General features: G+C 41.7%; 2 protein-coding genes across 4 annotated transcripts; both read right to left on the reverse strand.

Annotated features, from left to right (window-relative positions):
• Positions 1–1,702: 1,702 nt before the first annotated feature.
• Positions 1,703–8,377, reverse strand: LOC311049215 (uncharacterized protein). Its single transcript, XM_084062710.1, has 10 exons — positions 8,099–8,377; positions 7,260–7,367; positions 6,659–7,051; positions 6,352–6,453; positions 5,947–6,179; positions 5,732–5,826; positions 5,518–5,623; positions 5,040–5,309; positions 4,691–4,865; positions 1,703–3,890 (listed from the first exon to the last, which is right to left on the reverse strand). The coding sequence occupies exons 1-7, from the start codon at positions 8,130–8,132 to the stop codon at positions 5,578–5,580; spliced, it is 1,011 nt and encodes a 336-aa protein (XP_083918836.1). The 5' UTR covers positions 8,133–8,377; the 3' UTR covers positions 1,703–3,890; positions 4,691–4,865; positions 5,040–5,309; positions 5,518–5,577.
• A 3,836-nt stretch (positions 8,378–12,213) lies between these two features.
• Positions 12,214–24,828, reverse strand: LOC311049187 (E3 ubiquitin-protein ligase TRIM47-like). 3 transcript variants are annotated; one of them, XM_084062675.1, is made up of 8 exons: positions 24,588–24,828; positions 22,904–23,278; positions 22,534–22,629; positions 22,083–22,316; positions 20,635–20,794; positions 19,390–19,449; positions 18,723–19,294; positions 18,098–18,689 (listed from the first exon to the last, which is right to left on the reverse strand). In XM_084062675.1, exons 1-8 carry the CDS (start codon positions 24,804–24,806, stop codon positions 18,651–18,653), a joined length of 1,755 nt encoding a protein of 584 aa, XP_083918801.1. In that variant the 5' UTR covers positions 24,807–24,828; the 3' UTR covers positions 18,098–18,650. The 3 variants fall into 3 exon arrangements, with proteins under 3 accessions (XP_083918802.1, XP_083918801.1, XP_083918800.1); XM_084062676.1 differs by lacking the exons at positions 18,098–18,689; positions 18,723–19,294 and adding an exon at positions 12,214–13,003; XM_084062674.1 differs by having other exon boundaries at positions 18,098–19,294.
• Positions 24,829–26,021: the final 1,193 nt, after the last annotated feature.

Consider the following 26,021-nt stretch of genomic DNA (forward strand, 5'->3'; position numbering starts at 1 on the left):
GTTCAAAGGGCAATAGACGATCTACAAGATCACAACGGGTTGCCGATGCTACTCATTTGAGCTTGTGTGAATCGGTTATTTCAGGCACAGTCCTATGTGTTATTATGGATCCCATCAACGTTATAGGATAGACCCGCCTCACCTGTGTCTTGATTGGCTCCTTGGCAGGCCTAGTTGTACTGAGGTTAGGGTTATGGTAAGGTTTAGGCATAGTCTTACTGAGGTTAAGGGTTAAGGTGCAGGTCAAGGGTATGCTTGTGACATCATTGTACCTGGAAGTTATGCATGAACGTCTATTGAGTGGCAAAATACAGCGTCAGTAGGAGTTTCCCAATGAGCTCTTCCAAACTCCAATGCTTCATGATGCTTTATGTTTTGGCACTCAGTGTAGATGAGTGGCATATGATGCCTACCCTTTATTACTTTTTTAAAAATTATTTGTTTTTGGGCTTTTATGCCTTTATTGATAGGACAGTATAGGCTGACAGGAAATGGGGAGAGAGATGGGGGGCGACACACAGCAAAGGCCGCCAGGATCGGGACTCCAACCCGCGACACGCTGCCAGGCATCAGAGCCTATGTGGTATGCACATGGACCGCTAAGCCAGCACGCACCCCATACCCTCTATTACTTTATTAGTCTATTACACTATTACACTACTACACTATTACACTATTACACTAACCTTGGTGTCATGTTTGACACAGAGCTGTATTTTGACATTCCCAGGCCCCATGTGGCCAGCTTTCTGATACTCATTACTTTCATATACACCCACCTTGGTAACACTTGCTATGCATAATGTCTTATAACAGGGGTCTTCAACGTTTTCATCCCAAGGACCCCCTAGCTGAGAGAGAGATGAAGCAGGGACCTCCATACATTGCATACAATTGTGTTGCAGATTAAACGTTTTCATAGATTTCATAGATAGCTTCATTGACTATCATCAGTGCTGTGTAAATTAATATTTTTGGTTCATTTCATACATTTAACCACTTAAACATTCAATACTTGGTACTTGATTTGCTTCTTTTGCCCTCGACACCAAACCACTTTGCCGAAAATAGCCGATCTACAAGCTCACAACGCCTTGCAGCGTGAGGCGTTGTGAGCATGTAGATCTGCTATTTTCAGCTAATGTTCATAAGAATAGAGATGCTAGGGTTCAGGTTATTAATGTAAAAAAAAAAGATCCTATCACAAAGATTTGCCGGACCCCCTGGAGTAACTCTGAGGACACACTAGGGGTCCCGGGCCCCTTTATAAGACCCCTGTCTTATAAGCATAGTTATAATGCATTATAATCTGCTTATGAGTGCTACTATACTATTACACTGTACTATTACAGATTCATGGAATGTATTGTTGTAGTATATTCCCACTGCCAGCTAAAGCCAGTAATCACCTTTAAATGTAATATTTTGGCATCATGTGGTAATAGGCTGGTCTACAATGATTCACATAAAATATGTTTATTGTGCTCCAGAAATGTCCCAACTCTCCACCTTGAATGTCCACACATTTTGTCCTTCAGCTAGTGGGAATGAAAGCATGACTTGCGGTTTTGTATGAACAAAAATGTTCTGTGAACAAAATGCTTCATAAGAACATTCAACGGACATTTACTGAAAAATGTATTACTTGCATAGAATACAAACAATACACGAAGGCATTTCCTGGTGTTCTATAAGTAGCTTTAACTATCTTTTAATCAGAATCAGTGTTATTGGCACATTACATCAGTTACATCATTACGTCAGTTGCCCAGAGGCAGCACAGTCAGCCAGCAGTTACAAGATGACAGATACACAACAAGGACTGTCAGATACAGCAATAGAGATGAATACATTCCAGAAGGACCAATATAAGGAGGAGGCAATGGAATAACAAGGAAGGTTTAACTGCCTTTTATTAAGGTGCAGAGAACTATATATCAGACAGCATTTCCGTGTGAATCACACCTTCATATGGTCCAGAAGTACCATCAATAATAAACAGTATACAATATATACAAACATGTACCCTGCAAAACACAGATCACATTCGCACAATGGAAAAGAAGCCCCTGGGCCTTTTTATTTTATTTTTTTGTCATTACATTAGCATAAACGTACTGTACTGCCTGTACTGTTAAAAGTATTAACAGGAAAAGGGACCACTTCACCCATTCATACAAACATACAAACACTTCAGAAGCATTTCACCTGCCCCCGCTACTGTTCTCACAAAGACACAAAGGGACCCGCACACAGAACACATTCAAATGCATACTTCCCATTTTCTCAAATTCTAAGCCTGTGCACTAAAAAGGTCTGGCACAGACATTATCCTCTCAAACATCAAATGCGTAAATGTATGAAGCAGTCAGGATGTAACCATGTCCATTATGGTCATATAGTGGCCTACCTGCAGCACACACTGTGCAATCGACATACGTTTGTACTATAGCACAAAACACTGGTCAGTGGTCAGCATGCAAGCTGATGTAACAAGTTTTGGTGAACGGTTACGGAAAGCAAAAAAACGTTGTCATCCTGTACAACCAACCATCCAAAATATATTTTGGGTATATGGAATGTGTTCCAGGGCCACAAGAAAACTACACATTTGGCCCACAGGACTCCAGTTCTATAGACGGGTTTCATGTTTGTAAACATTGAGAGGATATGACCGCGCAGAGGAGGGGGTAAGCCTATGGGTGCGTTTGGAAATTACGCACCGGAGCACACTCGCCTATTAGTTTGTATTGGCCAGTGCGCTCACTGCCGCTCAGGGCTGTATTTTCGAACGCGCCTTTCCCCCAGGCATGCGCAGATTGCGCATTCTGCTCTGTGATGACGTCGCGCGGAAATCCGTCTATATCACTGGTTTAGATGGATGTTTACTATGATATCATGCTCTTGAAATATATATCTTATTTCAGGGGTTGACACTAAGGTGTCAGAGGCATTTGCCTGTCGGGCAAGGACAGGTCATGTTCTACTTTCCCAAAGGTCATTATGGAATGATACGTAACATTTTGATTACCGTTCATTTTTTACTTTCTGGGGCTGTGCGATAACAAATGTCATACCTCAATCTTTAAGCAAAATACATACATAGCTATGACTATGGGTTCACACTTGCCATTTTATATTTTTAAGTGTAGCAACAGTGAGAACAGCACATTATAGGCAAACAGTGCTCTTATTTTACATTCCACAGACCAGAAGAAAGAGTGCTCTGGCCACGTTCAGGTGTTTAGGCAGATATTGTGATGATTCCGTTGGCGTCCGCTCTCAAACAGCGGAGAGGGGACGTGCTCTCTGCATCCTCATACGTTCTTCATAAATGGTTGGATTGTGTTCCTTGCTGAGGGCCAGAGTCAATGGCCTCCTCTCTCCTTCTCCTACCCCATGCTCCATCTGACACAACACAGCCCTGCTGTCCCCAGTCGGGCAACCTGAAAGCAAACTCCACCTGACAGAAAGTTTTATTTACCTGCCAGGGGCAGTTTAGTAGTCCGCAAAGGGGAACAATCCACACAAATCGTGGTAATCCAACATTGGGAAAGTAGTCCATCAAAGTGGTCCAGTGTGGCTGTAAAAAAAGGCCTGTAGGTAGGAGTGGTTGAGAGAGAGCGAGATAGACATGACCAGAGGAGAGCCAAATGAAATGGTCTGCAATGGTTGCCTATTCCAATTCGTCCTCAGACATGTCTGAGTCACTGTCATCATCATCAGCATCATCTGTGTTGTCCAAAAAGGTGACGTTCTCTGCATCAGTTCATCAACTTGCATGTAATGTTCCCATGCCAGCATCATCCCTTTTCGGTTTTCCCACTGCTTACGGAGGATTATGCACTGCAGTCCTTTCAGACCCTCGAAACTTAGTTTCCACGGTGAGCCTTGGGGTAGAACACAAGACAAAACCTGTGTTAGTAACAGTCATCAGTGGTATGTATTATATTCATGAAATATTGTAACACTTGCTATGCATCCCATGCCTATAATGTGTTATAAACATACTTATACAGTTGTAAGTATAGCACTCATGAATAATGCCTTATAACAATAACAATAACACATTAGAGATTTGTATAATGACGTATAAGGCCATGTAAAATTAATTGGAGTAAGCTTCTAAAACTATAGTTACAGTTATAAGCAATCATAACTGCAATCATAAACCATTGTATGATGACACTTCCTAAGAATCCCATCTTAATTCTCATAGTAGTAATGCTTTATAATCACGCTTATAATGCATTATAATATTTGTTAAAATCCATTATACTGTCATAACTGTCTATGCAAGATCATAGAGACCTATAATACTTGACCTTAAGTCACCTTATAAGGGCCGATGCGTACTCCACTTTTAGAGCAGAGTTAAAATCGGTTTGGCTCTGTCCAAACAACGTCATTCAGAGGTTCGAAGGGTGCTGCCGAGATGTTGTGACACCCGAAACGAACCGATTTAAACTCGGCTCTAAAAGTGGAATATGCATCAGCCCCAAGTCATCATGTAATGCTATTTGTGTTATGATAACTGTTAAAATGCATTAAGATTATTTTGTGGGTGTTTATTATTATAATTATACAGTGTTATACGCAGATTAGAATATATTAGAAGTATGTTTATAATGAATTATAGACATGGAATGCATAGCAGTTGTTACAAAAATAATTTATTGCAAATACATACTCATTGGCCCAGAAGAAAAACTGCACGACAGCTCCTTCAGGTCATGGTCATACGCTGAAAGACTTTTCCAGTGATGTTCCATCTCAGTCACCAGGATTTTCTTCTCCTCTGTGAGTCGCCTTCCTGCCATGATGACGTCATAACGCCCGTCTCTTTGTTCTGAGATCGACAGAATCTGGAATGCATTTATGACAAAGATTCACAGGGAAAATGAGCAGTGTTAGCCACTTAGACACTTGTAAACACACCACTCAAAGTTGCCTCTCCCAAACTCAACAAGCAAGTGTGTATATTATGTGGAATTATGGGTCAGATTTGTTGGAAGCAGTCAACAGACTAGTGTACATACCACTGTGATGAAGCTGCCATGGCCATGCTGTATCAACAGATATGATGGTTTCCATGCTCAGGTGTTCTGCGCTAGGAACCAACCTGTTGTACTGTTCTACAACAGAAGCTAGGATCTCCTTCTCCTTCCTCATCTGTCGAAGGATCCTGGCACGAGCTTTTGTTCCGTCAGTGTCTTTATGCAGACGCTGAGACCTCCTTTTGAGCCCAAGCACCAGCATCTCTATCCTATTGGCCAAGGCATCAGGCTCATCAGCAGTAGTTGTTGGTGCTGCAGAAGAGAGGAAATAGGTGGGTACAAAACCACAGTATAAGACACAAGGATTAGGAACCCAATGTCAGTGAACTCCAGGTAACGTGACCATATCACCCCCATCTTAGCTGTCTTCACTGGTTACCCGTTCGATTTTAAGTTTTGACTTATAACTTTTAAAGCTGTGAGCAAATAATATGTGCATTAACAATAATCAATTCCTCACCTTCTGCCCACTCCTTCACCCAATCCTCCAACTGGCTCTCTGACACTGCTAATTCCACCTTTAGGGATTCCAGGTTCTGCTGTTGGCTTTGAAGACCTTTAACGGCCTACAATGACAAAGAATCAAAGACAAGAAAACAAATGTTGTCTCATACACGTAAAATACTGCCACATGTAATATTAAAAATCTTAAAGAACATCACTGATATCATTACCTTCTGATATTGGCGAGACAGCGATGTGGCTCAAACTGTACAACTTCCCACTGAAAGTAGCTCTTCTGGAAGGCATCTGTTGAGATCTTCCCTGTCTATTTCAAAATAAGGATATCAACAGTTTATAATGGGCAGGCAATAAATAAGAAACAAATTCAATGCACATGACAAAAAGAAAAAATATATACTGTTGGCTAACTAAATTAAATACTCACACGGCCAAAGTGAACAGTTCGCTGATCAAGCATTCTTAAAAATGCCTGGCAGGACAGTCCTGGTGCAGCCATCTTCATTTTCTCAAATGAGAAAAATATATCTGTGGCATAAACTGTTGCGAAATTAAGTGTAGCAGGCCAGCAGTTACTGCAAATGAGATCGTCCACTCCAGCAGTCCAAGTGGCTTGGCATGACTCGCAACTCAGGTCAGGCATGCTGAGATCATATCGCCCTAGAAAATCAAAGACACGCACACTGTAATGTAAAACCTAGCATGGCATAAATTAGTCAATAGGCATACGTTTGATTTCATAAATACACCTATGACAAGCCTTGTGGGTAAGTAAAAATACCAAGTAAAAATATATTTTTAAGATGCTTTAAAAAAAAAAAAAAATCCTTACCATCCATTGTGATCACAGCAACAGCCTTTCCTGGGTTGACCCTCAATGCCTCCGATGCACAACCACAGATATTTGCAGGTATCCGCACAGGTACAAAGCACTCTGAAAAAGATCATTTGTGTCCAATAGGAAATAGAACATTACGATTGCTGGAACCACTTGAAGAGACTGAAAGAAGAGTGAGAAAGGTTAAAAAGATTCCATGACCGTAAGACAGGACAAAAAAATGCATTGTTTAGTGGTCAAAGTAATGAGATTAATGAGTCAGAGAGGATATGATATGGTGTACTCACAAACAAGAACTTACCACAACGGCAATGAGCCTCATCTACAATGCAGGTGGTTGGAGGCAAAGGCTGGAAGAACCCTGCATTCATGGCATCCCTGTTGTGCATCACGTTTCTAGTGTCTGTGTGCGTTTTGATGTCACATTCGGCACACAGGAATGGCCGTGGTTCACAGCCATGACAGCAGACAGCAGCTGGACTGATGGCACACTGTTGGCACATGTGTGTGCCTACATGTGCCCTCGCTGCAACGCGGTTAATCAGCCAGGGTCTCTCTGCCCGCCATCTCTCTAAAAGAGAGTGGTTCCGCGTACTCCAGTCGGAGGAAGCCTGGAGAGGAGCTGGGGTTGGTGCTTCCTCGATGTCAGCCGATGCAACGCTCAGGGAGTGCTGGAGCTCTTGTATGAAACGCTCTGTTAAGATAGTATGGGATATTGAAAAACAACATTAGGTTATGTTTTACATTTACAATATAAAAAGTATAATAATGGCTGTGAAAAGGTTAGTTGCACATTTATTCTGGTAAATGTGCAATACAAACATATAATTAACATTCAAACTCATTGACAGATTATTAGAATATATCATGAACATATTGCTTTGCACTAATGAAATACACACCAACGGCATTTGGAGCAAAGGAGACCTCAGCATTAGTGTCAGGAAAATCGTTGGGAGGAACAGGTTTCTGACCACAACCACCTGGATGAGCCTTCCGACTTGGACCAGCTACAACAGGAAAAAAAAAACACTGTCATCAACATTTACTCTCTCCTCAACATTTACTCACTGGCCTGGCATGTGCACTTAAGCCTTTCCAAATTGTCTAGAATGCCGCAGCATGATTGGTCTTCAACCAGCCAAAAATGGCACGTCGCTCTGGATTAAGAGCATCTGCTAAATGCATGAATTGTAAAAACTATAACTAACTATATAACTACACTATCCTATTTGCTGTAACACTAGTGTCAGCCTGGTTATTATCATGAGGACTATTAGACTTTTCCCAAACCATAACGTGGACAGTTCAGTCGCCTATGAATATGCAATCAAATAGGAATGATTGCTGTAGGTTGATTTAAAAAAATGTCTAGCTGTCCATTGGCAAGGCACTCAGGACATCTTTTTTAAAGGAAGCCTTATCAAGTTAAATGTTGTTATATCCACAGTGATTTTCAATGTTTATTACATTCACACACATCAACACAGACGGCAAAGCAAGGCACCAATCTGCTCATCAGGAGCAGTTAGGGGTTCAGTGTCTTGCCCAAAGTCAAGTGGACACTTCACATGCTCTGAAAATGTATGCGATCCACACATATGACCACTGAACATGGCAGCTGAGATAGGCTGCCGGGTTTAGTGGTCAGATGGGTGGATCGCAAAAGCTTTTGAAATTTTAAAGTGGATTTTATAATCGGCCTCAGGTCTAAATGAGTTAATGGTATAACAATACTGACCCTGATTTCTGGTTGATCCTGGCAGGGATGACATTTCTATTGCTGTCTCTCTTTTTCCACCTTACGGTTGGTCCAGGTGCCTTTGCCTTCTTCGCTGGAGTTGGTGGTGCTCTCCATTGTGACTCTGGAGGAATCAAGGCATTTAGACTTCTGGCCACAGCTGCCGCTTTTGCGGCATTTAAACTCCTTTCAAGTTCCGTAACCATGGCTTTTGGATCACTCATGGTGACGGGTAACAACAAATAACAGACAAAGACAATGATAAGACAAACAAGGGTAAACACACACACACACACACACACACACACACACACACACACTAAGAGAAAGGTGTGGGGGGGGGGGGGGGGGGGGGGGGGCGAGAGAGAGAGAGAGAGAGTGCGAGAGAGAGAGAGAGTGGCTCTTAAAAGTGCCTTTTGGGTTGTTTGTTTGTTTGTTTGTTTGTTTAGGAGAGTTTGGTTGGAAGGATCTGTAAGAGAAAGCAACATATTCAGAATTACAATGAACAAAAGGAGAAACAGCCCTAAACCAGATATACAGAATCTTATACTTGCCCAAAAACACATCACGATACCTTTAATAGCTGCATACACTGAAATCCTGAGATAAACTCTGAGAGTGTACAGAACCGAATAGAACAGGGGTCTTCAACGTTTTCAGGCCAAGGACCCCCTAGCTGAGAGAGAGATGAAGCAGGGACCCCCTCTATATTGTATAAAATTGTGTTTCAGATTAAACTTTTTTGGTTTACTTTGTCTGCTTTTTCCCCCTCTATACATATAGCCTCTTTGCCAAAAAATAGCCGATCTACAAGCTCTCAAGCGCGAGGCGTTGAGAGCTTGTAGATCTGCTATTTTCGGCTAATGTTCCCCTCAGAAAAGGAATTATAGGGTTCAAGTGGTTAATGTAAAAAAAAATCCTATCACACAAAGATTTGGCGGACCCCCCTATAGTAGCTCTAAGGACCCCCTGTTGAAGACCCCTGGAATAGACCCTTATAGACCATATCCACACAGCGGCCATATTGCCAATGAAATGCCACCCCAGTTGCCACAGCAACGCAATGTTAAATTCCAAAATGGCCGCCGTGTGAATATGGACTATGGCAGTGGTTCTGGTTCTGGCTTTTCATGTGAAGCGCCCCAAATTAATATGTAACATATCGGTTTTAAGAAATAGATCCATAAGCTCACAACACGTCACATCGCAATGCTTTGTGAGCTTTTTGATCAGCTACTTTCGAATATCCAAACAACAACAACATTAACATCATAATACATTTAAATTAAGTGATTAAATAGTTCCTGTTTTAAAAAAATCTTTATTTAACTCCTGGTACCAGCTTTATAGTTGAATCCTCTGCCCCCCGCCCCCACCCATCTTCTCTTATTCAACTGACCTTTATCCCAACATGTTTTGCATTGCACCTCTGTATGGTATATATAATATGACTGTTCAATTGAGTACAATGGACCAAAATGTAAACAAGCCCCTGGGGCTTATTGTGTTCATATTTTAGCATAACATTTGACTGTACTACTAGTACTGATTGATTAATTGATTTAATACTTTATTAGCAGTACAGGACAGTAAAGTTCTATAGGATTTAAACCACAAGAAAGCACTATGGCTCAATAGGATCCTTTTGTATTCTATTCATAATAAAACATCCATTTGTACACTCAGAATGGGAAACACAAACAATGATTACATTTCGTTTTGCCTTTAGTGTTGTGCAAACAAACATGGCATATAGAATACATAACTAAACACAAATGAAGAGGGACACACACAAATAGCCGAGCTCATGTTGTTGTGTTTGTTTGTTATGGCTTGTTAGCTTAGGGATATGTCCACTGTAAAACAGTTTTAAACTTATACAGACCAACCAACTTGCTACTGTACACACCCTAACATGTTAGCAACAACCCTGTGTTGTGGTTCTATGATTTAGTGGTGGTGGGGGTGCAGATTTAACATGTATTTCTATTAAATAAATGAAAAAGTAACAAGACTTCACTTACCGCGATGTAGTTGAAAAACAATGCAATGCATCATGGGAGGCATAGACGCACATATGCATACCAGTGTTGCCAGGTATGCTTATTATAATTTCCCCAAAAAATGAATTTGAAAATAGCAGATCTACAAGCTCACAACGCGTCGCATCACGACACGTTGTGAGCTTGTAGATCTACTATTTTGAAGCAGCTGACGTATATGTTTGAAGTGCTCATGAGTCATGTGGCCCATAGTTGCTTCTTTTGGGCTTGTTTTCCTAGACCAGTGGTTGCTTGTTTCTCTCACAAAATCTGGCAACACTGGTAATGACGTTTTTGCTGCACAACTGCCCCTCAATATGATTGTTTACGTCCTAAATGTTACAAAAAACATGAAATCGTTTTGAGAAAAAATAAATGCTGCTATTTGTTCCTAAGCGACTGCAAAAGACTGCTGCTATTTGTTTCAAAAAGCTTTAAAAGAAGGCCAGAACCTTTACAGAACGTGAAATGTGCCTATAACCACATTTCCGGTTCAGAACGGATACGGAAACGTTATGTTTGTTTTCATGTATGTGGACGTGGTGAACATCCGGATGCAGTAGGCGGGATTTTATGAGTGCTAGGAATCAAGAAATTACAAATAATTATTTATTGCTAGAATTGTTCATACATTAGGCATTTAAGTGCCAGAATAATTGATTAGTGGACAAGCAGATCATTTATATAGATCTATTAGATTAAAATAAATAGTTTTGATCGGATCTTTACTACTGTCAATCAAGTCATACGGAAGTAATCTGACGTGACGTCACGGGTATACAAAAGTTAAATAAAAGTGTCGTTCTCAACAAATACTCATCGAAAAATGACCAAACTAGTATGTAAATACTCAGAATATTTACAGGTTTTTGTGGGTGGTGGCGTGTGGTCTGGTGCATTTCAAACAAGCTTCTTAGCGCACGTTTTGAAATGCCAATGCATTATCAATGGCCCGCCTGTGACGGCGCAATGTGTCGTCTTTGGACCTCAATGAATGTCTATGAGTGACCGTGGAAGGCACATAATTACGTCGCTGGCGTCCAGCGACGGCATTCGGCTCCGTCGCGGGGTTCTGACAAAAAGGCAACCGGCTACGTTTTCGGAGTGAGACCGTGTTGTTGACATCATTAGATGTTTCATAGTTAACAAGTAGATCAGAAGATGTGTCAAAACTACACTAAACCTTTTCAGTTTGTACAGCGATTTACATGATAATTAAGATATGTTTAAGATCAGCAAATACTTAAAATGTTGGAATGACCCTTATACAGTGAGACTTATTTGTCCCTTATTTATTATATATATTATATCTTTGTATAGACCCCTTAACAGACGACGTCATACTGGCTGCGTGCAGCCAGTATGCGCGCAACGAAACCCATTATATCAGGTCTCGTTAGGACGCGTCTCACTAGCCAACACACACAAGAGGGGGTTGGGGTGTGCTGAAACCAGTGCACCCCGAAACAGGTTGGGAATTGATTGCGTGAAACAATCACCTGTGCGTCCAGGCTCAATGTTAGTAAACAAATAATTGGTGTATTGGTTACATCAAGTCCCCTGTCAGTCATCAATGCACACAGCTGCATGCTGTGGCTGTGTGGCACGGCGTTGCCCTCTAGTGGTACAGAGGAGTATTAGTGGTTATACAGCTTTAATGAGCAGGAAGGAGGAAATCAACTTTATGGATATTATCAAGATAGATGAAAATAACACTCATCATTACCAACCTTAATTCCAAGCCTATTATGATTCCTATCGTCCCATAGCGTTGAAAAAGTGCTTACAGCAGTAATTCCCAAAGTGTGGGGGAGGGGGGGTCCCTAAATTATTTTGGGCGGTCCCTAGATGATTATCTTAATGTTCAACATTGTTTTCTCACTCAACAGTAAACAAACCAACATACAGCAGCATATAAGTGTATACAGGGTATCTGCATATTTCTAAAGTTACAATTTAATTACTTTAAAGACCTATTTAATACCAAATTGGCCACATTGGCAAATATTACGTAAGAAAGAGGCAAACGTTGTGCAAATAGCTGATCTGTAGATCGGCTTTTTTCACTGTTTGCCTCTTTTTAATGAAATATTTAACAATTTGTCATATTTTCTTTCTTTTATTGTTTTATATCTGAAAATAAATCAACAAACAATTTATCCAACAAGTAGTGCCTATATGCTATGAGCTTCTCTTTCCCTGGAACGTTGGCAAGGTTTTCAACTGAATATGAGGATCAGGTGTCTTTAAACCTGTCTACCATATCTTACACACCTCTGCCTGTTTATGTCCAGAGACATCATGAAGCCCTATCCCTGCATAGAGAGGTTGTGTGAAGGTGGTGTGAACTGTAGGAGGCTCATTGTGTTGTCACAAACACTGTAGAAGGACAGAGTACCTGCCTTGTGGTCCAGGTACACCCCCACCCTGGTGACAGTAACCGTGTACTCTTCAGTGTACTCTTCATACTCATCAGTAACAACATGGGTTTCAACTATGGTGGAACTAGCAGGCTTTGTCACTTTAGTATCAATGCTGTTGTGTGTGAACCAGCAGTCGTCATCTATGCATCTTAAACACCAGGACTTTGTATTGAATCCAAAGCCTGACTGAAAACGCTCCTGTCTGTTGATGTCTTCATAACAGACTGCTATATAAACCCTTTGACGAACTCTCCATTGTACTTCCCAGTAACAACGTTCAGTCAGACTCTCTCTACACAACACCTGAGGGTAACACGTAAATCTCCGTGGATGATCAAGGTATTGGGAGTAACTTTCTTGTCTGGTCACCTTCCTGTTCTCCTCTGACAGGGAGAGCTTGTCTTGTATTGTGTTCGCATCCAATGAGAGTGGACAGGAATCTGTGAGAACACATGACAAAATATCATGAATTAAACTCTCCATCAACCTGTTTATGAGAGTCTGTCAGATTATACTCAGCCTGAACATGGACTCACATTGTAAGAGTTCCTCTCTGGTCTGAGGCTCTGCTGGCTGTGAAACATCAGCTGGAGACTCTGGAGACACAATAAATAAGTCAGATGAAGAAGACATCACACTGAACAATGACCTCTAAAGCATCTTTTCAATGTGGGAGGCACCAGAGGGGCCAATGGGAAAGATATAGATGGACAGACATAGATATAGATATATGATCCACTTTGTGTTCATTTATGTGCTAAAAGAGAGACTTGGAGAGCTGTTTCCCTGTGCAATGAACGTCTACTATTATGTAATATTATTTTTGAAGATACATTTCTAATAAACAGAGCAACTACTGAAGATACAGTATCTCATCAATACTTGGAGTAACATCATGACATAGTAACTACACAACCCAACCTCTACCCAAGAGTAATGTTGGTTTATCCATCAGTGTATCTAATAGCTAGATAGTTGTCCATTGGCAGCAAATCAATCAACTGTCTTCTGACTTAAAACAAATCCACTGTTTACTATGATGGCTGGTTGACCATTCATCTGACCGTGTGTGTGTGTGTGTGTGTGTGTGTGTGTGTGTGTGTGTGTGTGTGTGTGTGTGTGTGTGTGTGTGTGTGTGTAACCTGTGTGTGATGTGTGTGTCCAGGGTGTGGTGAGGACGTGGTCCAGTGTGTCTCTCAGAGCAGACACATCTTCTCTCAGCTGAGTGAAGGAGCTCAGAGTGGACAGAACATCACTGGGTAAGACTGGAGGTCCACTGGAGCTGGACCCACACTGGACGCTCTGGAGAGAACAGATTAATATTATTAATTATATCAGTGCTTCTCAAACCTGTTCATACCAAGAGCCCTTAAATGAATATGTATTTGGCCACAGACATCAGAAAATATTTAGTGCCAGGGACCCTCACACAAGGTTTGTGTTGTTAAAATGTAAAAAAAAATGTTTTTAGTTTTTCAAGAAAAAAATAGCAGATCTAAAAGCTCACAATGCATTGAATGGCGACCCATTGTGAGCTTGTAGATCGTCTCTTTTCAAATTGCCAGTTTAAAGTGGTTAAACCTAAACCTGAAATGCATGATGTCATCAGTGCTGGAAAGAACCTTATTGAAATGCATGATGTCATCAGTGTTGGACAGAACCTGAATGAAATGGACGATGTCATCAGTGTTGGACAGCTCGTCCAGCTCAGCGTGTGTCCTCTCCAGCTGTGCGATGTCCTCCTCCAGCTGTGTCAGGACGTCCTCAACCTGGGACACAGCTGTCTTCTCCTGATGTCTGATCATGTCTTTAACCTGGCTGTGTCTCCTCTCCACGCACACCTTCATCTCTGAGAACATCTGCTCACTGGCCTCCACAGCTGCTTCTGCAGAGCTCTGACACACACACACACACACACACACACACACACACACACACACACACACACACACACACACACACACGCACACACGCATGTGCCAGTATGTGGATTTTGTGTCTGTTATACAATTACAATAGCAGTGGTTCTCAAACCTTTCTTTTCAAGGGTGATATTTGTCACAGTACTGTACTCTATAGAATATCAGGAACTACTGCTGTAGTCACAGTAAGTAACAGAATATCAGGAACTATTAACTACCCTGATGGGAACTGACCTTCAGGGTCTCCATGACCTGTCTCAGCTCTTTCGCTTCCTTCTTTCTCTCCTGGATCTTCTGCTGGAGGTTTTGCTGACTCGTCCCCAACTGTTTCTGCAAGAAAAAGCAACGTTTGGAACGTTGTTTGGTTTGGATTCACACACAACGTGAAGAAACAGTTGACACAACAATAATAAATGTATTTATAGACTGATAGCTTTCAGGGACATGAGAAAAGTCACAACATTAGGGGCGGTTCTGTTAGTCTCTCTTTTATGTGTGATTCTTCTTCGTCTAACCAGGAAGTCTGCCTTCTTCTCATGCATGAAAACATTACCTAATATCTTGTCCAGTAAGTGACTGTGGTCTTACAGTACCTGTCTGTGGCTCCTCTCTGCGGCCGCTGACACGGTGTCATGGCCCTTGTGTTCATCCATGGCACACAGGTAGCAGATACACTGCTGGTCCGTGCGACAGAACACCTCCATCGGCTTGTCATGACTGGAGCACATCTTGTGGTGCAGGCGGGCCGTGGGCTTGGCCGGGACCAGCTTGTGCTTCTTAAATGCAGGAACACTGTAGTGAGGCTGGAGGTGAGTGTCACAGTAGGACACCTGGCATCCCAGACAGGACATCAGGGCTTTGAGGCGTCTGCTTCCGGGGCAAAGGTCACAGGCTACGTCCCCAGGGCCGGCGTAGAGCGGAGCGGCAGAGACAGAAGACTGATGAACATCTGGATTCCTCAGTTTCTCCAAAACCTGCAAGTAGATTCAGATTCACTTTATTGTCACTTAGATGCACTGGTTAGGTACATGTGAAAAACGTACGCTCGGAAGCCCCACTACAATGAAAAGCGACAACCTAAAACCTCTCAATAAAAACAATAAAAGCAGGGCACATATCAGTGAAAGTGCAAAGTGCTGAGGGTTGTTAAACAGTCACTGTTTCCTGCTTAGGCTGATAGCCTGTGGGAAAGAAAACCTTGGTTCACCTGTGATCCTACTTAACTGAGGCTCTACACTGTCTCTCTGCATTCTGTGTGTGTGTTTAGTTTACCTTGCTGGTAAGAGTGTCTGATAAATGCCTAAATTGCACGTTCATGATGAAAAGACACTGAGAAATGGTAGAAAGTGACAGGATTATAGGAATGTTATCTGAACACTGTGGCTGCTCTGACCTTTGAGCTTTGGTCACGTTGTTTTACAATGCCTTATAAAAGTATTCAGACTTCTTTGAAATCCTCATTTATTTCTACAGTATAAATGATGCTATACATTCTTCCTAAGTGTAAACAGTACATAGCATTACATCTTCAAAGTCAAAAGTAGTTTTAAACCACAATAACTAAGTGGTTATTGTGGCTTTTATTTTCTTTCTTTCTTTCTTTACAGGCTCACAATCTATGCCCACAATGAGTCATGGTCAGACATATTTCAAAATAATTTAACGGACCTACTTGCAGATTATACCAGTGCCAGACTGCCAGTTTACTTTATGTGGATTATGCGTTCGACAAGCACTGACATTTACTTACCCTAATGATAACATTCTAACCAAGTGATCAGTAAAGTCATGTTATTATTCATCTCTAGCCTTGATACAAGACTGTCATGTATTATATGACAGTCTTGGACTTATTTCAAAATAGTCTTTGTACTTTCGCACATGGGGTCCGTACATCTACACAACCGTTCAAATTTAAATTATAAAGTGCTTACCCCATGGCCACAGATGTTACAACTATGTACGGCCCCTCAAAAGTATCCGTATATTACGTATTGTTCAATAAAAAGCATTTTAATCCGATTGGTGCCCACTTTCTCATAGACTTATAATGGTGTTCACTCTCCATTCCGACATCTGCACCCACTTATAATATGTCAGGGTGCAATACACATCCCAACCGATAGGCACAGTTGAAAGCATACGTAGAAAATGCGCGGTCATGGCCACCGATTGGAATAAAATGCTTTTTATTTAACAATACGGAATATACGCGTCCTTCTGAGCACCAGTACATAATTGCCACATCCGTGGCCATGGGGTCAGCACTTTATATTTGAAATCTGAACGTTTATGTAGATGTACGGACCCTAAGTGCGAAAGTGCAAAGACTATTTTGAACGGCCATATGATTATGACCGCTGACCGTCTTGATCCAAGGCTAATTCAGCTCTCTATCATCATCACCTGAGCCAGCATGTGGTTCCTCCTCAGAGCAGGACGTGGACAGAAGGTCTCTCTACACTGAGGACAGCTGGACAGGGTCTTCTCCTCAGCCTCCTGGTTCCAGGCTCCTTCAATGCAGCTGCAGCAGTAACTGTGTCCGCAGGGCAGAGTCACAGGCTCCTTCAGCACGTCCACACAGATAGAACAACACAAGTGATCCTGGTCCACAACTACAGACATTTTACTGACTGACTGACTGATCACCTCTAGTCTCTCACTGTGAAGAATGACTGAGTTGAAGTTTTGTTTCCTCTGACCTCCTAACCAGTGTTGCCAGATGTCGCGAGAGAAACAAGTGGGCAGGGATACATGTAATCTTGACCATCAGGTCAAAATTCATGTCAGATCCTGTGTCTAGGCGAGACGTGACCTTTGACACAACAACCATATAAGTTATATTGTATTAGCATACTCTACCATACAGATTGTATACATTATATTGTATTAACATACTCTACCATACAGATTGGACAAAATTACATTTTATTCATTAAAAAGTTACATAGTGAGGCTTTAATGTTTGACATCATTAGATAATGTTTCATAGTTAACAAGTAGATCATAAGATGTGTCAAAAGAAAACTAAACTATGTTTAAGATCAGCAAACACTTAAAATGTTGGAATGACCCTTGGCTTATACAGTGAGACTTTTTCTACGTTTTCCTTATTATTCTTTGTATTGGTCATCAAGTCCCCTGTAAGTTGTGGAATGCCCTACCAAAAGCAGTGAAGGAGAGTAAAACCCTACTCTCCTCCAAAACTGCTCTAAAAGAGTACCTTCAGGTGGCTGCAAAACTGGCCCCTGTAAAAGTCATAACTTAACCCCGGGCCCCCCCTTTTTCCCTCAAACGTTTTACTGTACATATTTTGTTTTTCTTATTTTTCAATGTGTAAACTGTTTATATGATGTTCTGCATAGTAGTGTAATATCTGTCTGTCATTTAATGGCACTATGAATTGAGTACATGGGGACCCCATTTGAAACAAGATATTAGGCTGTCATGGGCTTTTTAATCCTATTTAGTTGACCTTGTATTTAAACTGTACTTTCATGTGTTTTTTTTCTGCACACTTCTAAATAAAGTATTCAATCAATCAATCAAGTCATCAATGCACACAGCTGCATGCTGTGGCTGTGTGGCACAGCACCACCCTCTACTGGTACAGAGGAGTATTAGTGGTTATACAGCTTTAATGGGCAGGAAGGAGGAAATTAACTTTATGGATATTATCAAGATAGATGAAAATAACACTCTTATCATTACCAACCTTTATAGCAAGCCTTCAGACAGAAACACTCTAAAGGTGTGATTCCTATCATCCCACAGCATTGAAAAAGAGTTTACAGCAGTGGTTCCCAAACTGGGGGTCAGGACCCAGAGGGGGCTCCCCAAATTATTTTGGGGGGTCCCCAGATCTACAAGTTGATCTACAAGCTCACGACTTCTCGCAGTGCGAGGCAGTAATAATAATATGAGCTTGTAGATCGGCTTTTTTTCACAATGTTTGTCTCTTTTTAATCAATGTAATATTTGGCATATTTTCTTTATTTTATTGTTTTATATCTGAAAACAATTTAACAAACAAACAAACAAGCATAACTAGCATACCACTTTATCCAACAAGTAGCCTAGTGCCTATATGCTATGAGCTTCTCTTTCCCTGGAACATTGGCAAGGTTTTCAACTGAATATGAGGATCAGGTGTCATTAAACATGTCTACCATATCTTACACACCTCTGCTGTATGAGCTACAATCTTAGAAACATTACTTTCATAAGTTGTCCCAACATACAACTTTTTACCATTATAAATGCTTACTTGATCATTGGGACCATGAAGCCCTATCCCTGCATAGAGAGGTTGTGTGAAGGTGGTGTGAACTGTATGGAGGAGGCTCATTGTGTTGTCACAAACACTGTAGAAGGACAGAGTACCTGCCTTGTGGTCCAGGTACACCCCCACCCTGGTGGCAGTATGCTTGTACTCATCAGTATCAACTGTGGTGGAACTAGCAGGCTTTGTCACTTTAGTATCAATGCTGTTGTGTGTGAACCAGCAGTCGTCACGTATGCTTCTTAAACACCAGGACTTTGTATTGAATCCAAAGCCTGACTGAAAACGATCCTGTCTGTTGATGTCTTCATAACAGACGGCTATATAAACCCATTGTTGCTCATTCCATTCCATTTCCCAGTAACAACGTTCAGTAAGACTCTCTCTACACAACACCTGACGGTAAAATAAAAATCTCTTTGGATGATCAGGGTGCTGTGTGGGGCATCTGGTCACCTTCCTGTTCTCTTCTGACATGGAGAGCTTGTCTTGTATTGTGTTCTCATCCAATGACAGTGGACAGGAATCTGTGAGAACACATGACAAAATATCATGAATTAAACTCTCATCAACCTGTTCATGAGGGTTTGTCAGATAATACTCAGCCTGAACATGGACTCACATTGTAAGAGTTCCTCTCTGGTCTGAGGCTCTGCTGGGTGTGAAACATCAGCTGGAGACTCTGGAGACACAAGAAATAAGTCAGATGAAGAAGACATCACACTGAACAATGACCTAAAACATTGGTTCTCAAAGTGGGGTCCGGCGACTCCTAGGGGTCCTCTGGGAGGGTCCCCAGCAAAATTAGTTAATGTAGCATCACAATCATTTTAACCACAGCACGTCACGTTTGGAAACTTTAGAATCATTTTGAATGTATTAACACACGAAAAGATTTGAGAACCATTGACCTAAAGCACCTTTTCAATGTGGGAGGCACCAATGGGAAAGATATAGATGGACAGACACAGATATAGATATATGATCCACTTTATGTTCATTTATGTGTTAAAAGAGAGACTTGGAGAGCTGTTTCACTGTGCAATGTACATCCACTATTATGTAATATTATTTCTGAACATACATCCTACTATAATTCTAGTAACCTCTGTAGTGGTGGTGAGTACGTGAGTGAAGATACCCGGTTCTCCTCACTGGCTGGACCAATTGCTCTGATTTTGCACACAGCCATTGACCATTACCATCTGAACGCAACTGTGAAGCCCGTTTTTCAATTTCATCAAATCTCAGCTTCTTATTAGCGTTTTTGTGTCAAACACTGTCGCCATGGTTACGGGCCTGCCCAGCTATGGGACGAACTGCCTCCCGGGTTGCCAGATCATGTGCGCATATCCCCCCACGGATGCGCTGCGCCGACCGGGTATGGTCTAGTTTCTAATAAACAGAGCAACTACTGAAGATACAGTATCTCATCAATACTTGGAGTAACATCATGACATAGTAACTACACAACCCAACCCTCTACCCAAGAGTAATGTTGGTTTATCCATCAGTGTATCTAATAGCTAGTTAGTTGTCTATTGGCAGCAAATCAATCAACTGTCTTCTGACTTTAAACAAATCCACTGTTTACTATGATGGCTGGTTGACCATTCATCTGACCAAGTGTGTGTGTGTGTGTGTGTGTGTGTGTGTGTGTGTGTGTGTGTGTGTGTGTGTGTGTGTGTGTGTGTGTGTGTGTGTGTGTGTGTGTGCGTGCGTGGGTGTGCGCGCGCGCGTGCGTGTGTGTGTGTGTGTGTGTGTGTGTGTGTGTGTGTGTGTGTGTGTGTGTGTGTGTGTGTGTGTGTGTGTGTGTGTGTGTGTGTGTGTGTGTGTGTGTGTGTGTGTGTGTGCGTGTGTGTGTAACCTGTGTGTGATGTGTGTGTCCAGGGTGTGGTGAGGACGTGGTCCAGTGTGTCTCTCAGAGCAGACACATCTTCTCTCAGCTGAGTGAAGGAGCTCAGAGTGAACAGAACATCACTGGGTAAGACTGGAGGTCCACTGGAGCTGGACCCACACTGGACGCTCTGGAGAGAACAAATTATTATTATTATTAATAGAAGCATCAATATTAATTATATTCATTTGTTCATTCAAGATTTATTTATTTTTCGAAAGTACACTGAGTAATTAAACTCATTTGCAGTGTCGTCGAGTAATACAATACAGTGCAATTCAACAACATCACACAGTTTAAAAATACATTACATCTGGGAATTGGTTACAAAAGTTACAAAATATAAATCAAGACAGCATTTTTCAAAATTCTAAAAACAATTACACGTTGTGGTGACCTGTTTGGTCACCACAATGTGTAATTGTTCTAAAACGACAGGTCATGCAGGTCATTCCATGTGGTAGGACCACAGAAGCTAAAAGCAGACATTGGGCACCTTAAAGGGTCTACACCATGAATTTTAACTTTTTCTTCATTTTTGTGTGTTTTTGGTCTCCCCCACCTCTCTTCTGTTCCAACAAATACCCGACTTCGAGCATGCAGGCTTTCATAGGCTATCTGTGGTTTTTATGTAAATTGGTCTGAAAACAGTCCGTCAGATTTGTTCCCCCACCCTACGTCACGTCTGGGAACAATTCCTCCCGTTTTTCAGTTCTAACCCAAAAAAAAAAAAAAAAAATGTTTTTTTCATTTTTTCTTATTTCTTTTTTTTACTTTTTCCACACAGAACCAGGACATAACATGCATACAAACTGGCTCAATGGCGCCCCGTGCCAAACAGGACAATGTGGTATTGCAGGTGAAAGTGCTTTATAAGCCAGAGAGAAGTCAGTTGGAATGAGTATATCTGAGGCTTGATTTAGGCTCAAACCTTTTGAAAAACGTTTGAGGGACATAAACAATATGATATCAAATATTATTATTATTTTTTAAATTCATGGTGTAGCTCCTTTAAATGTGAGAAAACTTCTTGTAAACTACTTGAACGGGTGTGATAGGGTCCAACATATCAATGCTTATCAAACCTTTTCATACCAAGGATCATTAAATGAATATGTATTTGGCCACAGACCCCCATCAGAAAATATTTTGTGCCAGGGACCCTCACACAAGGTTTGTGTTATTAAAATGTTTCAAAAATATTCCACAAGAAATGTCAATATTGTTTTGAAAATAGCAGATCTATAAGCTCACAACACGTTGAATGGCGACACGTTGTGAGCTTGTAGATCGGCTCTTTTCAAATCGCCAATGTATTCAGGTTTAAAGTGGTTAGACCTAAACCTGAAATACATGATGTCGTCAGTGTTGGACAGAACCTGAATGAAATGCATGATGTCATCAGTGTTGGACAGAACCTGAATGAAATGGACGATGTCATCAGTGTTGGACAGCTCGTCCAGCTCAGCGTGTGTCCTCTCCAGCTGTGTGATGTCCTCCTCCAGCTGTGTCAGGACGTCCTCAACCTGGGACACAGCTGTCTTCTCCTGATGTCTGATCATGTCTTTAACCTGGCTGTGTCTCCTCTCCACGCACACCTTCATCTCTGAGAACATCTGCTCACTGGCCTCCACAGCTGCTTCTGCAGAGCTCTGCCACGCACGCACACGCACACACACACACACACACACACACACACACACACACACACACACACACACACACACACACACACACACACACACACACACACACACACACACACACACACACGCAAGTAAGTAAGTAACAGAATATCAGGAAATACTGCTGTAGTCACAGTAAGTAACAGAATATCAGGAACTACTAACTAGCCTGATGGGAACTGACCTTCAGGGTCTCCATGACCTGTCTCAGCTCTTTCGCTTCCTTCTTTCTCTCCTGGATCTTCTGCTGGAGGTTTTGCTGACTCGTCCCCAACTGTTTCTGCAAGAAAAACCAACGTTTGGAACTGTGGTCTTAAGACCCTGATACACGTATCAACTCTTTCCTCAACTTCAACAGACAACATAAACATCAATGAGAAACAAACAGGGAAACAACAGCTCCATGTCAAGGAATTCCAATAATGCAATTTTAGAACATTATACGAATGCTATAACACTTTTCAGTAGAAAAGTGAAATGTCTCCATTGAAAATGTACGTTGCTTGTTGATACCGATACCAAAAGGTATATGTGTAGGTAGGCTATCACAGTACCTGTCTGTGGCTCCTCTCTGCGGCCGCTGACACGGTGTCATGGCCCTTGTGTTCATCCATGGCACACAGGTAGCAGATACACTGCTGGTCCGTGCGACAGAACACCTCCATCGGCTTGTCATGACTGGAGCACATCTTGTGGTGCAGGCGCGCCGTGGCCGGGACCAGCTTGTGCTTCCTAAATGCAGGAACACTGTAGTGAGGCTGGAGGTGAGTGTCACAGTAGGACACCTGGCATCCCAGACAGGACATCAGGGCTTTGAGGCGTCTGCTTCCGGGGCAGAGGTCACAGGCTACGTCCGCAGGGCCGGCGTAGAGCGGAGCGGCAGAGACACAAGACTGATGAACATCTGGATTCCTCAGTTTCTCCAAAACCTGAAAGTAAACAGTGAAGGAGGAGAGCTCACTCACAGATGACAACAAAACCAACAGGAATTCTGACCCTATAGGTTCATGGTTTACCTGCTGCTATGCTCACGCACCTTTATTATCTTACCTCAGGTACTATGCTTAAATATGTAGATAATTTGTTTGTTTCTTTGATTCCCCACCCCCTTCTTATTCTTCCTTTTCTTTTTTTTAACGGAAGTAACAAAACTTGCACAAAAACTAATTTCACCCACTTATTTTTTCTGTACACCTGTGACGTGACAATAAAGCTGTGGTGGTTAAGTAGTCAGTGTGAGAGTAAGAGGCATTTGGAACAAAGAAACGGTTCTTTCCTACCAATGAGCCATGTGGCCCATAGGTCAGTAGCCTGTCTCCTGTTTCCTTAGCATGAGGCAGCTTGATGAACAATGTTCACTTCCTGAACATGACGCTGTCGAGTACAGACTAGTGCATTGGTTCTCAAAGTGGGGTCCGGGGACCCCCAGGGGTACTTGAGGGGGTTCCAGGGGGTCCCCAGCTAAATGATGGATAGGAACCAAATGGACCCTTATGGGTCTGTAACTCTGAGAGTGTACAAATGGAACCAAATGGACCCGTTAGGGTCCATTTGGTTCCATTTGTACACTCTCAGAGTTACATTAACATTGATTGTACCAAAAGAATTGGGGTCCCAGAGATATAAATGCCATTAAATGGGGGTCCGTAGCCTAATGCATGTCAAACTGGGGGGTCCTTGAAATTAAAATGGATGAGAATCACTGCTAGAGCCGTAAAAATCTGCTCTTATGGGGGTCCCTGGCTTATCTGTTCAAATGGGGGTCCGCGGGCTAATAAGTGTCAATTTGGGGGTCCTTGACATGAAAAGGTTTGAGAACCACTGGACTAGTGATTTCTGAGGAAGTCCTGGAAGATTAGCCCGTAGCATAGCGTAGTGTATAGCATCATTATGCAACATGCATGCAAGTGACTATAGTTTTTATTTTCTACTGAAAATTTACTGAATTAACTGAATAATTAGATATTCAGACAATAATACGTGTCATTACAGTTTTATGTTATGTTTACGGTCAGATGTCATGTAACAGTATGTAAGTCTCTAGTCTTTCTTTACTTTAGGAACACAGATGTTTACTTTAAAAAAAAAAGAGACACATTTCTGCTGGCATGTGACTTTTTTTGTAGGTTATTAAATGTAGCTTGATCAAGCTACTGACATGTTGAAGTACTAGTTCAAAGTATCTTCCCCAACACTGTCTATTATTCAGCTCTCTATCATTATGATCATGATGATCACCTGAGCCAGCATGTGGTTCCTCCTCAGAGCAGGACGTGGACAGAAGGTCTCTCTACACTGAGGACAGCTGGACAGGGTCTTCTCCTCAGCCTCCTGGTTCCAGGCTCCTTCAATGCAGCTGCAGCAGTAACTGTGTCCGCAGGGCAGAGTCACAGGCTCCTTCAGCACGTCCACACAGATAGAACAACACAAGTGATCCTGGTCCACAACTACAGACATTTCACTGACTGAATGGCTGACTGACTGATCTTCTCTAGTCTAATGTGTGTGAAGAACGACTGAGATTGATTAGTCTCGTTCCCAGCCTCACACTACTGACTGAGTGAGTAGTGTTGCCAGACTGTGCGAGAGAAATAAGCAACCAGGTTTTTGATTGATGTACTTTATTTAGTAAGACATGAGAATTCAGCAGTACATGGAAGTACAAATTCACAATACGAGGTCTACTAAACTGGAAGACTCATTAAGCACTGAGCTTGTTTAAGATGAGATCCCCATGCACACAAATCATGGTGACATATAAGAGACAGACAGATATACACACTACTATATACAGAATGTCATACAATCAGCTTGCAGGTTACTGGTATGAAGAGTAAAAAAAAATGTACAAGAGCAGAAAAAGAAATAGGGGGGGGGGGGGGGGGGGGGGGGGGGTAGGTTAAGACTTGGACAGGGGCCGTTTTCGAACTGCAGCCTCAGCTGAAGGTGTATCTTTAGGGCAGTTTTGAGAGTGAGTAGGGTTTTACACTCCTTTACTCCGTTTGGTAGGGCATTACACATTTTTGATGAATAGCATGAGAACGAGTTCATTCCCTTTGTCTGTGAAAACAAGCCCAAAAGAAGCGACCATTAAATAATTTAAAAACTATATATGCGTCGGCTGTTTTGAAAATAGCAGAATTACTAGCAAAAAAAACAATAGCAAAAAAAATAAATAATATTTTCAAAAACAAATCTAGAAAATAATTGACACATTTGTAATATTCTTTAAATATTATTTTAAATCTTGTAAAACACAATATTTTCAGATGGGAGGCCGCGGACAAATCACAATTGCATATTAATGTGGGGATCCTTTACATGAAAATGTTTGAGAACCACTGGTTTGAACAACATTATGAAACAAGACCAAATAAGCAACTAGTTTACAGCCCAACAAGCCCAAAAAAACACAGCCCACGAGTTGTGGGTTGCAGTTTCTGGGCTTGTTTGTAAAATTGTTTCTTGTTTCTCTGTAAAGTTGCTTGCAAGCAACTTTACAGAGAAACAAGCCCAAAGTCGCTTATAATAAGCAGACCTGGCAACACTGTGACTGAGTAAAAGTTTCGTTTCCTCTGAAATCCTAACCAGTGTTGCCAGATGTCGTGAGAGAAACAAGCGGCCAGGGATAAATTGAATCTTGACCATCAATCAGGTCAAAATTCGTGTCTA

This window comes from Gymnoscopelus microlampas (genome assembly GCF_963454915.1).
Source record: "Gymnoscopelus microlampas genome assembly, chromosome: 7".
NCBI lineage: Eukaryota > Metazoa > Chordata > Actinopteri > Myctophiformes > Myctophidae > Gymnoscopelus > Gymnoscopelus microlampas.